We start from the raw sequence: 14,092 nt of genomic DNA on the forward strand, positions 1-14,092 counted from the left end.
GTCAGGAAATGTGTCTTATGCCCTCGCATGCACAGTAAATCTCTTGCATGCTGAAGTCACTATTGCATAAGCTGAACTATAATTCAGGTTCTGTTTTCGTCGGTATATGCGCGCCCAGTCAGCTGATTCTCCTCACCAATGTCGAAGCTGTTCCTACGTACTCTTTGATCATTCTACACATTTGTGCCTTATTCTTACATGAATAACGTCTCCTCAATGTCACAGCCTTTTGTACCACCAAATTAATGCAACAAGAAAGGTTAACCCTTTTTAACATTTTGCATAAATGACTCTTTTTACTGTATTTACATATGACAAGCTTAGTTTGCGCTGCTAATCTACATGCTGTTTTGCTAATCTCTGCTTTAATTGTCAACTGTGCGACTATTTTACAATTGCTTCACATCACGCTACAACATCTATTCGTTACTGCTAAACGTCTATGAAGTGCAACATACAAATGTCTAATAATAAGAACGGCAGTAAAATCCCTAAACAACCACTCTCCACGGAAGTTTGAAAACAACCTACTGCTATGCCAACGAAAGGGAATACGTCCTCCTCAATGAATTTGCCTCCAGCTTCGCCTTCTCATAGTGAACAGGCATTAACGGACACCATGTAACGTATATTGCACATTTCTGGGGTCAAACGTCGTCTGAAAGGTATGGATATCACAATTACATCTTTGGCGGAAGAGACTAAGTCAATTAGAGCAGACATCACAAACTTTCATACCAGAATTGAAATCCTGGACTCTAAAATAGTGGTAATGGAACATCGCCTTGACTCAGTTCAAAACACAGACCAAGATCTTCTCTTTCTGCACAGCAAAATCATTGACTTAGAAAATCGCAGTAGATGAGATAACGTCCGCTTCTTTGGATTTCCGGAAAATATTGAAGGCCAAACAACCAAAATATTTCTTTGTGATATCCTCCCAAAAATGACTGGCATCTCCTTCACTCCACCTCTTGAAATCCAACAGGCTTCCAGAATTGGCCCTCCATGCAATGATCCTGCAGCGCGTCCGAGGCCGATTGTTGCCTGTTTTCTTCATCATGAGCAAACTCGACAATTACTGACTGCAGCTCGCTCACAAGGCTCCTTTTTCTTTAAGGGTCATACCATTCACATAGCAGCTGATTTTTCTAAGGAAACGAATGAACGATGAAAGGCATTTCTCTCAATGCGACCTCAGCTACGTCAGTTAGACATCAAGTATGTTTTTTTTAACCTGCACGCTTCCGTATTACTTGAAATGGAGAATTCAAGGACTTCTATGATCCAGAACTTCTATAGAAATTTCTAGATGGTATCAAACCTCAGGTCATGGAAACTCAGCCCTCACATCATGACCAGTCCCAACCATCTTCTTCCTTTTCCTTGCAACTGCCGGTGCACAGTCAATGAGCCTCTAGTGACTCTAGGCAACGGGGTAGAGATTTGAATAGAGCCAATCGATCTGTCTCTACACTTACAAAAGAACCGCAGAGAGACGAATCTAGATCACCTCTTAAAACTCCTTCAGATGCAGACTGAACAATTCATTGTTATTGAATTACCTATTTATATGCTTAGATATAGCTATTACTATGGGCTAGATGTAGGTAAATCTAATTTACCGATTCTAAAATACCGAATTTTACCGATTCGGTAAATTAGATGTAGGTAATAATTCGGTATTTTTTACCGATTCGGTAAGATTCGGTAATTACCGACTCGGTATTTACCGATTTGGTATTTGCCATTGATTCCTAAGGGATCCTAAAAACCCGATTGTATCAGCTATGCATAGTTCTTGGCAGAGGGGTCATCGCATATTAAGTTCAAATCCGCAAATTCATATTAAAGCTCCCATGTGGAATAACTCAGCCATTCGTATCAATGGTCATACTTTATCATGGCCTTTATTGCAAGAAGCTGGTATTTATTGCCCAGATCAACTTCTCCATGATGGAGATTTTAAAACTTTCTCCCAACTTTGTGAGGGGTTCAATCTTCCCATACAACATTCCTCTAAATACATTCAACTTCAACAATGTCTGAAGAAACACTTGGGATCCCCCTTTGGTTGCTTCTGGTTTCTCCAATATTATCTTATCTGCAAATATGGGGGAAGTTTAAGGGTGTGACCTCTGGTGTTTATAAAACCTTTTTGCTACCTCTTTTTTGGCAACCTCTTTCTCATACTCTTCGGACTAAATGGCAATCCCGCTTATCTATTTTATATACGATAACTGAATGGGATCACATTCTGGAGAGGTTGCACAAAGGTGTTCATGAAGCGTGACTTAAATTCTACCACTTTAAATTTCTTCATGATTGGCACTGGTCATCGTTTAAACTACATAAAGCGGGTTTACTATCGCATACCAATTGCTGGAGATGCTTCAATCCTGGTTGTGATATAGTCCATATCATTTGCGAATGTCCACACACCAGGTCCTTTTGGACCTTCGTTGGCAAAACTCCAAAATCTACAATGGCATTAATGTTACCACTTACACCTGCTACCATTACTTTACATGACTTCAGTGGTTTTCCAAAATGTTCTAAGCCACAGATTTGTCTTCTCCACACTGCATTGGCTACAGCCAAAATGTGCATTTTGCGCCATTGGAAGTCTCCATCTGTTCCTTCTCAGGAAGAATGGTTGGTGGCAATGAAGCAGACTGCCTTACATGATCGCACAATCTACAATCTTCAGGATCAAATTGAAATTTTTCTTAAAACGTAGTCTCCCTTTTTGGAAACAAATGGATGACGATCCTAACCCAATTCTCTCTTCTAATGTAAATAACTTACCTACTTAATTTACTATCCCATATTTTTCTCCTATACTATTTCATTTTCCTCACCCTGTATCTTTCCATTCCCCTGTTACTCTGGCGCTGTTTTGCTTTTTTTTTTTTTTTAGCAGAGTTTTATATAGCTCGAACTAGAACCGAACCGAATCAGTTATCAGAGCGCTTTATTTACCCTCTCTTCTTTTCTATGCTTTTTACTTTTCATATCCTCTTTTCACCCTCCTCTGAGCTTGTGTAGCTTCATTCTTTCAATTTTGTTATATCTGTTAAGCCATTCTTTTTACCTACTTATAAGATATATTCATACGTTTTTATATTGTCATTTACTATAACAGATTATAGAATATGTACTATTAATCTCTTTTCTTGTCTCTATTAATATGTAAACATTTAATACTTTATCTATTTATTTATTCATTTTTCACTATTTTACAAATAATGATTTCTTAATTATCTAATTTACATTATTTTTTCCGTTTTCATTTCTCATCATATTCTTAGTTTCTATTTGTCACGGTTCTAATATTTTATGAAATCGATATATACTATGTATTTTATTGTATAATTCAATAAAAATTTTCAACACAAAAAAAAGAACAGTAATTGGTTCACAGCATTTACTGTTACTCCCAAATAACCTTGTTCTAGTTGCTCCTTGGCACAAGTGATAGTTTGTGCGTATTCTAAATATTTCGAGGTCTTGGTGCAGTATTTTGTCACCGCAGAATATGACTTGATGACAAAGCTACACAAGACCATGATCACTTTCTATACTGAGATGGAGAGGCTGGACTGTGAGGGAGTATGCCCTAGCTAGAGCTATCTTTCTTCTCCATCATGGATTTTTCTCTTGCCTCACAAGTTGGCATAATTAAATACCAAGTATTAAAAATACACTGTGGGGAGAACGCTGTGGTGTAAATTGCTTGCTAACAAAATGGTAAAGCGTAGGTTCTCCAAAGAAAGCCATCATACAAAGAAAATTACCATCAAAACTGAATTAATTAGACCCCTTTAGGAAACTTTACTATTTGTTGGTCTATATGCTGTTCTTGAATTCGTCTTTCCTCTGGATTCTTTTGTCAGAAACAGGTCAAGAGTTTTGGTGCTTTGTGTATTTTTTGAGTAAAGCCTTTTTGTGTGATTCACTCCGGCATTACACAGAGAGCTCTTAATGGATTTTAAGTTTTTTCTACCGGGACCTTAAATTTGAGGTACTATGAGGGCCAACCTGGGTATAAAATGAGCCCTTGAGGCGACGTATCAGTGTGCCATTAAAGGCTTAAAACTGGACTTCACCTGCATGTATGAGCCTTTTCACCAGATTTCATCTGACTTCTCCTGCAGAGCTAACATGGGGCTTCCTTCCCGGAGATGCCATACATGGCCTTACACCAGGTTTTGCCCAAGTTGCACATGGGAGTTCACCACTGGACTAGCTGTAGGACCACTGCTGTGCCTAATACTGAAGCATAGTCTGTGGAATTGTTTATTCCTTCCCTCACGTGCATCCTACAATGGTCCTGCCTCTGGGCTTGCCTGGGGTACTCTCACCATCTACTCTGATCCATACATGCAGTTCTACCAATTTAAGTGCTAGGCTATTGCATTTGCTGCACTTCTAACACAGATCTATTTAATCCTGCAATCCTATAGATTTTTATAAAGCTGGCAAGGAAGCAGGTTACCCACGAGCAGGAAAAACAAGCAAATTGTGGTGTTTACTTTCCTTCCCATCTGTAGTTGGCTCGTGGCTATTAGCCCGGTGCGAGCCTTCTAGGGGAATGGGGGAATGTGGCAGCATTCTTCACTGTGAGCCTGAGGAAGAGGAGCTGGAAGAGAGAGTTGAAATAACTTACTCTGCTTGTTGTCTCATCTTTAAGCAAGCCTGCCCCGTCCCAGGGGCTGTCAACCACTGGACATTCCCAGCAACCGATTAGCTGCTGTTAAAGTGCACCCAGCCAATGGAAATCTGTGGGTTAGCAATGTTTTCCTCCTTCTCCATGGTCCTGTGATTATTTACTTTGTGGTCCTAATTAATCTGACTGCTCGTGCTCCTGCGTAGGACTTGGTTACCCATGTGATCTGTAACGACCAGGTCTCCGTGCACTTGTCAGAGGGCTGTTGTGTATTTAGTGGCATTTAAAATGTAGACAGTCCTCAGATAAGTAGTGCTAAGTAATAAAGTTTTTCACTCTTGCGAGTTTCCTTTTTCACTTTAGGGCCAGAGGATCTGACAATGGCAGAGGTGAGTGAAGTATATGGGTCTTCTGGAGATTTTATTGCGGCAAGAAAAGGACGGAAGGGCAAGGTGAAAAGGATGGGTGTGGCGGCAAGAGGCTTGTAATGAAAAGAGAGGCAGATGGGGAGAGAAGGATCACAAAGGGAGGCAAATTATTTAAAGTGGACCATGGTAACTGTTGACAGAAATTTGTCTTTTGCCAAGTACTGTCATGTGAATTAAGTTCCAATGAAGACGTCACAAGTGCAGAGTTTTGATTGCCATTTTTTTAGTAACATGATCATTATGATCGTTCTAAAACCTGAAAAATTAAATATGTTCGGTGATTAACTTATCAAGTTCTGCGGCGGGGATTCCAATGTAGAATCTGGGGCCCCCACTACTGGCTGGTCCTCAAGGTTCCTCTGTTTGGGAACTGTTTTAATGCATTTCACCTCAGGGGCGGATTCTAGTGAGGGTTGTTTAGCAAGTGCTGTATCTTCTGAGTCGCCTATATCAAAATTTGTTGATAGAGATACACCAGTCTTTCTATGTAAGCAATGGCTTTGCACCTCCAAGTAAGGGTTTCCTTACAGGTGTCTGTGATATTTCCAATATGTCCATATTGAGAGAGAATAGTCTTTTGGCTAGTTTGATTTCCTTATCGATGACCCTTACTGCCTGCTTAATGAAACCATCAAAATGGAATTTTGGGAAGTATTCAGCTTAGTTGCTCCCAACCTTCGCTTTTTCATTATATTAAAATAGAACAGCTATGGTGGTGCAAAGAAAAATAATGGGAGGCTCAAGGTCACTGATCCAGAGCTTCAAAAGACCAAGATAATAAAAGTCAAACAAAAGTCAAAGACCAAATCAAAGGCACAGTCAAAGCAATTTGCAAACCTATTTCAGCTTGGAATTTACTGCACCTTATGTATGATAAACAAGCTGAAACCCATCTTGTCCCATATATAACTACTTGGCTACAAGCTTACAGCTCAACTTAGTGCATCCACTCGTGCCACCACCTTTAACAATTCCCCCGCAGAGCCACACTTGCCCTGCCACACGTCCCTACTCCCTTACTCCAGAGGAGTCAGACTCAGTGGAGGTGCATCAATGGTCCAGGCTGGCAGCACTCGTGGTGCTCGATAGGGTGCTCATGGGGGTGGGGGAGCAACAAGCCCACTGAGAGTAAGTGGAAATACTAGGCAATCTGAGAGGCAACTTATGTACAGGCAGATGTGGCAGCGTTGAACAGTACGGAGGAGAGGGGTGGTCAGCAATCCGTGAGGGAAGAAATCCGTTTTGACCCCAATAACCATGTAGCTCTGCTGTCTAAGAGCCTCTATTTCCTATTCTATAACCCCGTGAACAAATGAAGTATTAATTCTTCTCTAACCGCCCATACTTCTACTCCACTGCCCATACTTTGTTTTACAATCAACATATATAACTATAAAAACCTTCTGGAATAGAGTTTGACAAGTCCGAATTCATATTCTAAGCCCGTTAGGTTCCGGGAGAAGTTTTGGAATAAAAAAATAATGGATATCTTCCACTCCAGCCACCGTCTCTGGGTAGTAGTGTGATAAAAGTGCTTCTGCTATTTTGTATCCTCATTGCACACTCCATAACCAACAACAACTGGCCCATAATCATATTTTTCTGTTTTCAAAACACTGTTCGTTGAAATGTATCTTCTTCACCGTGGTGGGCTTTTAGTCTTATGCTTTAGGCATCATCCTTGGGGGACCGCCACTCTTTTCAGCTGCTTTCGGAGTACAGTGATGAAATATTATACTGCTTTTTACAATGATGCACTTATCCAGTTTGTGTGAGGGAATCTACTGGGTCTTCCCTTCACGTCTGTGGTAGATATTTGCACTATTGCTTCCTACGCAGTACCTAGTCTGTTCTTCTTGACAGACTTCCAGAAATCGTTTTCCCTACACAAAATATACATGTATTACATTGGCCAATGGTTGTTTTCTAATGTTCTCACTGTCACAAATGTACAGCTGTTCCTTGTTCTGGTTGCATTTGTTAATTTGCTCTGCAGTCGTGGTTATTGTTGGGCTAGCAAGTTTAGGCAATTCAGTTTTACATTTGTCATTCCATTGACATGAGGGCATACTGCTGTGCTATTTAAATGTGCAAAAAGTAGGAAATAAACTAAACTATCACCCCAGGAATGGAAGATGCATTCAGTGTAAGTTCAAAATAAAATACATAATAATGTGGATACATACTCTTGTTTAGAACATCCTCACAACTAACTAGCTGATATTCTACATTTGACGATCTGTAAGGAATTCTGTTCTTACGTTTAATTTGTTTTTGGCACACGTCTTAACGGTAGGGTTATAACACCCCGATACTTTCTAATAATATTTAGAAATGGGTTTGTTAATTTTCTGTGATTTTTGATGTGACAAATTAGCAAAATGTTGTCTGCTTTCAAACCAATATTTATTTTGAAATGTTTACAACCTTATGAATAAAATGTTTTTTCCATTTGTTTTTCTTTAAAACGTTTAACATTGAAATACTCTAGTGTTAAGGTCTTCCATTTCGTTTTTTGCAGGTATTAATGGGTAGAGTGCCTGATAGAGGTGGAAGACCAAATGAGATTGAAGCTCCACCTCCTGAGATGCCACCCTGGCAAAAGAGGCCAGAAGGATCACAACAGCAAGGCGGTGGAAGAGGAGGAGGAGGTGGTGGAAGAGGCAGCTATGATCAGTCCTATGGTGGACGTGGAAGTTATGATCATGGAGGTGGACGTGGTAGCAGTGGAGGAAGCAACCGTGGCAACTATGATCATGGAGGTCGAGGTGGAGGGAGAGGAAGTAAAGTACAAGGAGGTTGGACTGATGGTGGTGGAAGTGGTTATCAAGACGCTAGCCACCAAACTGGGGGCTATCATGGTGGTGGGGGTGGTGGTGGAGGAGGCTATCAAGGAGGAGGTTACCAAGGAGCAGGCTATCAAGGAGGAGGTTATCAAGGAGGTGGCTATGGTGGATATCAGCCCACCTCTTACTCTGGAAGTGGATACCAAGGTGGAGGATACCAGCAAGACAACCGATATCAAGACAACAGTCACCAAAATGACAGAGGAGGTGGCCGTGGAGGAAACCGTGGTGACCGTGGTGACCGTGGTGACCGCGGTGGTCGTGGTGGCCGTGGTGCACGTGGAGGCCAAGGAGGTAGCTGGGGAAGAGGTAGCCAAAACTATAATCAAGGTGGTCAGTTTGAGCAACATTTTCAACATGGAGGCTATCAGTATAATCAATCTGGCTTTGGACAAGGAAGAAATTATACTAGCTGAGGCTACTATAACCTAAATGTCAGCAGAGCTCAGTTAATAGAGACCCAAGGTTCAGCAATTGCCCAAAAGTGCTTTAAAATATGTATGTGTGTAACAGGCTAGCACCCATTGTGGTGACACCATTGTTCAAGAATGCAGAATGAATGTCTTTCTAAAAAAAGAAGCAATTTAACTTATAACGTTATTTAGAAATGTGGATTACGTGGAATATTTTTCACCATAATGCTGTTCGAATGAACCCTCAATAATTTTTATACTTTGGATTTATATAAAAAGTCAACAAAATATGATTTGTTTCTGGGTTGCTCACTCAGATTACTTCTTTAAGATTTCATTTGCTTTCCTAAACATTTAGGAACGATTAGTAATAAAGACTCCCATTTTGAGAAAATGATTAAAAAAAGGCAGCATTGGCAACCAATTTATTAAAGTGGTTACCATTATCTAATTTAATGTTTATGTTCCTTGTGGTATCTTTTTTGCAGATATTTCTGACACTTGCTGAAGCACAATTGTGTCGCTCCTTCATAGAGGTTTTCTGTGTTTTTAGTTATTGGTAACTGGAGTGTGTGCACATTTAAAATAAATTTCACAGTTGCAAACTGAAAATTCAGTCTGTCTCTATTAGTTGAGCTCTTCTGCAAATCTTACATTATATAGCCCTGCCTTTCACTTACTGAGATGTACCGCCAAGTTATTCCCGGAAAGTCCAAGGATGATAAACTCTGAAAATGGTGAATGAGAAAAAGAGGTAAGAAAAAGCTAAGTGAAAAGCATCTAGCATATAGATTTTCAGATAAGCATAGCTATTCAAACCTTGCCCCTGTTATGAAATTAATTTTTTACTTGAAGTCAGCTAAGGAGAAGCGGTCAAATCTATGAACAGTATGTTATTTTGTGCAGGAATTATTACCACTATTTCAACAAATAAAGAGCCGTTTAGTGTTTTAATATTTTTGCGAGGATGTTTGTTTTTTTCTGAGAAATGCACTACTTTCCAGGTGTACCCTGGAGGCCCTACATTATTGCTGCAGATAACAAAGCCTGGCTGGGTATTCTTTCCTGAATGTTACATGATACCTTTTTAGGGAATAAGCGCAAGATGAAGATTTATTTGATGTACATAAGCATTGTGAAGCTGTGAACGAAATTGGCTGAAGGTGCGCAGTTGTATGAACGCTGAGCAATAAAATATCTGTTCTCCAGGTAGTTTGCTTTGGTTTTTTTTCCTTTTATCTTTACTTTGCCTATACTGTAATGACTAGTCTCATTTCAGTAAAGATAAAATAATGTCATTGGAGTGTTAAATGAAAAAGATTATTTATACCATTGTTCTAAAAAAGTATTTTGTTTATTCCAGTGCATAGCCCCTAAGTATCACAGATGATTTTGTAATCATATAACTGATACTTTGAATGAAATTGTCTTGACGTATATTTTGCTGAGGTTCACACAGTATAGATAAAACTGGTAGCAAGGCTACCCAAAAGACTTCGTCAGGGGTCCACAAACTACCATGGCCTCGATGGTTGCATGGAGAATGTGTCCCTGTCTGGTTGTGTGATGTTGGTCCTCAACAGGCCAAACGATGATGTAACAAAGACAACTTTCATTACATCAATACAAGGCTCTTGCAAATCTCTGTGTAATTCTGACCCGTAGAGAAAGTCAGCTCTGGTATCGCAAACTCATTGTCCAAACAGAATGCTACAAAGACATTAAGGCACCATGAAAAGGTAGAAGGAAATCACCTGGTGTATAGATGCAGTTAATGCAATTGAATGTAAGTTTGATTAGCTGCGTGTCCCAGAAAAGAGCGCAGCTATGAGTTCTGCATAGTTGGGAGAGGAGCAGGTAATTTGTCGTGTAAGTATCAGGAAAGGTCTGCAAAGATGGAGCTTTTCCCTTACCCCTACGTTTATAGACCAATCATTATGTAAAAACCCAATAAAAGAAGGGAGGTGAGAGAAAGACGGTTGATGAACTCAGCAACATTTACAGGGGTAAGCTTGATAGCTCTTAAGACAATGGAGACAAGCTGGGCTTCTTCAGCCGCAACTTTTTATAGAATGCTTTGATTGTCCCCCACTCACTTTGGAAATCTTCAGTACATTTAGCATAGCATCGACATGCACTTAGTACAGCAATAAGTATACCCATCCATCTCATTGTGTCTGCCATGCATCTAGTGATGTGGAGAGGCTAAACTGCAGTGTTCGACCATGGATAGTTTTCTTTGTCATGTATTTTCTCACTCCGAGTTGCAGCCCATCAGACCTTCTCTCAAAGGGCATACAGAGAAAGCAGTATTCCCCTTAACAACCACTCCTTTTTATTTCTGTCTGCCACCAAACCTGAATACCCTGCTAAAAGGTTTAAAAGATGTCATTAGACCATTTAAAAACAGTTACCTGAAGAAAGTATTTTGGATGGTCCTCATGAATAATGTATTGATTGCTTCTATCCCAAGTGCATTACAGTCGATTGGGGCATTTTTCATTCCTTTTCCAGCAAACTCTTAATTTGCTAAAAAAAGCCTGGTATATTCTCTTGAAGAGTAATTGTCTCATTTCTGTGGAGAAGAGTTTGCTATAACTGCCCCTCTGGCAGTCTATAAAGACACAGAAGAGAAAATATGTGGGATTATGTTATCGACGAATACTAGTGTGAAGTGTTCTTGCCTTGACCTGGTTCTCCTGGAAATCATGCCTTCCCTTTGATTAAAGCCACCTTTCGCAAAGAAGGCCTATATTTGCAACAAATGTGCCTAAACCCTGCTTCCCTAATTAAACCACCTGCTATCTCATTGACAACCTGGGGCCTTATCCTCCATACTTTACAGATTGCATGGGTTCAGTGTCAAACGCTACTTCCTTGTCAGCAATCCTCTATCAGCAAACTCCAGACAAATGGTGTCCTCTTCAACAAGACCCTCCACCACCAATGTTGCGTTGATTGTCAAGAAATCTATAATGCCCACCACCTTGTCAACAAGACCTGTGTCGAAAGCAGTAGCATCATCATATTATCATATTAATCTTTATTCGATGATGCAATATAATCATACAAGAAAAACAAATTAAAAACTGGTAAGGCCACAATACAAAAATATATATCTGATAAAAACCAGTATAATAACAATATTATTAAATACTAGAAATGCTCCAACATACTACTCCCATACAGCGCAAAGATTTTCATTACATTATTAAGAGTTTCTAGTCTTATTGCAATATAAGGTGCCTTTCAAAAAAAGAGGAGACAGCCAGCATTACTATATGAGCAGTAATAGCTTTAAATATAAAAAAACAGGATGAAACTGTCAAAATCCCGCCAATTTTAAGGCAGGAATTAAATACTTGTGTCGTAAAAACTCAAAAAACAGCACTAGATGCTCCTAAGTCTGGTGTGAGCAACCTTCACAGTGGCACACCTTGATCGTGTTTGGGTCAAACTGTCGGGGGGGGGGGGACACAAATAGATGACTAAATGGACCCCACCCGAACTTTAGTCAGAAGTGATCTTTCCCACGGGTGGGTAACTGTGAGGAGTTAAGGTTCAGGGCCCGTCCCAGTTTGGAGGGACTGAAGCAATCTAGCGGTCAGTCTTTTGAGCACTCCAAATCCCTAAGTTCCTTTAGATACTGTAAAAACTAATTCCCAATTACTCTTCTATCCCTCTTACTGAGGAGATATGGTTTATAAAACTGATCAGGGCAGCCCAAGGTGCGAGCAACTGACTCCGCATAACTCAGCCATGGAATTCTGAGACCGTCGTCACACCTTCCCTGTTAAATCCTGTGTGATCTCCAGACCACACAGAGATCCACAATAGTACAGGAGCCAGCTAATCCTCCACATAGTCAAGGCCCAATTCTTCATGTACAAATAAGGACAAGCTATTGGGAGGCAAACCTAGCAGCCCCTCACAGAAACGATTCTCCTCTTGCTATAAAGCCTTACCATTGCGAAATCCCCACATAGCTGCACCTTACAAAAGTACAGGTAGGCATTTCATTTTATATATGTGCAAGAGTGGTGGCATGGGTTTGTTACCAATCTGTTTGGAAAATTTAACAAGGGCACTTCCGGCTAAAGAAAAGCAGGAACACATTTTTGATAAACATGTGGGCCAGGTCAAGTAATCAAAATTAACCCCCAAATAAGGGTAATCAGGCACTCTAGTGACTCGATTACCTTTAATAACAATAGATCTAGTGTTTTTCCTCCCACATAGCATATAGTGTGTTTTACTGCTGTTCACCTCCAGCTCCAAAACCCCTCCATAAAGTTGACAAAAAGGTCAACAAGGATTTTTAGCCGATTTGCCGTTTGGGCCATCAGCACTGCGTCATCCACGTAGAGAAAGGAAGGTACTGGAATTTATTTTACCTTACGATACAAAAGGGGATGATGGACGGAGCATTTGAGCAAATCAAACACTCACCCCCAGTCAACTGATCTGGGTTTAATCCATCACCATTCTTTAGCCCACTCAGCCACCCCATTTCAGACATGGCCATATGCAAATCAGTCTGACCCTGTGCCTCATGGGAACAGTCCAGCCCGAACTGCCAAGCCATGTGTTCCATGGACCGGAAACAAGCATCCTGGGACCGGTTTCGGATTCATAATCCTCATCAGCCAGGCTATCTTGAATCCAGTGGGCAAGTGAGCAAGGGACTCACGTCTGAGCATACCCTGCCACTCTTAGGGCGAACAAAGCAATACAAAAGGGGATGATGGACGGAGCGTTTGAGCAAATCAAACACTCACCCCCAGCCAACTGATCTGGGTTTAATCCATCACCATTCTTTAGCCCACTCAGCCACCCCATTTCAGACATGGCCATATGCAAATCAGTCTGACCCTGTGCCTCATGGGAACAGTCCAGCCCGAACTGCCAAGCCATGTGTTCCATGGACCGGAAACCAGCATCCTGGGACCGGTTTTGGATTCATAATCCTGATCAGCCAGGCTATCTTGAATCCAGTGGCCAAGTGAGCAAGGGACTCACGTCTGAGCATACCCTGCCACTCTTAGGGCGAGCAAAGCAATACAAAAGGGGATGATGGACGGAGCGTTTGAGCAAATCAAACACTCACCCCCAGCCAACTGATCTGGGTTTAATCCATCACCATTCTTTAGCCCACTCAGCCACCCCATTTCAGACATGGCCATATGCAAATCAGTCTGACCCTGTGCCTCATGGGAACAGTCCAGCCCGAACTGCCAAGCCATGTCTTCCATGGACCGGAAACAAGCATCCTGGGACCGGTTTCGGATTCCTAATCCTCATCAGCCAGGCTATCTTGAATCCAGTGGCCAAGTGAGCAAGGGACTCACGTCTGAGCATACCCTGCCACACTTAGGGCGAACAAAGCGATACAAAAGGGGATGATGGACGGAGCGTTTGAGCAAATCAAACACTCACCCCCAGTCAACTGATCTGGGTTTTTGCATTTGTCTCCCTGAGTGGGACGGGTCTGCTCAGACGTGAGTCCCGTGCTCTCCACACCACTGGAGTCAAGCTATCCTGGCTGAGGACGGCTGATAGCCAGAAACCGGTCCTAGGATGCTTGATTCCGGTCCAGGGAAGACATGGCTTGGCAGTTCGGGCTGGACTGTTCCCATGAGGCACAGGGTCAAGACTGATTTGCATATGGCCATGTCTGAACTGGGGTGGTGTGGAGTGCAAAAAAACGATGGATTTAGGCCCAGATCCTTGTACTGG

The 14,092-nt window shown here is 41.3% G+C and overlaps 1 protein-coding gene across 1 annotated transcript in view; it reads left to right on the forward strand.

The window, feature by feature from the left end:
- Positions 1-9,568, forward strand: part of FAM98A (family with sequence similarity 98 member A) — a 360,584-nt gene extending 351,016 nt beyond the window's left edge. Inside the window, exon 8 of the mRNA XM_078649277.1 lies at positions 7,619-9,568. Coding sequence (XP_078505403.1) covers positions 7,619-8,359 — 741 coding nt within the window. The 3' untranslated portion in view covers positions 8,360-9,568. The remainder of the gene's footprint in view (positions 1-7,618) is intronic.
- The last annotated feature ends 4,524 nt before the right edge of the window (positions 9,569-14,092 follow it).

This window comes from Lissotriton helveticus, chromosome 6 (genome assembly GCF_964261635.1).
Source record: "Lissotriton helveticus chromosome 6, aLisHel1.1, whole genome shotgun sequence".
Classification (NCBI taxonomy): domain Eukaryota; kingdom Metazoa; phylum Chordata; class Amphibia; order Caudata; family Salamandridae; genus Lissotriton; species Lissotriton helveticus.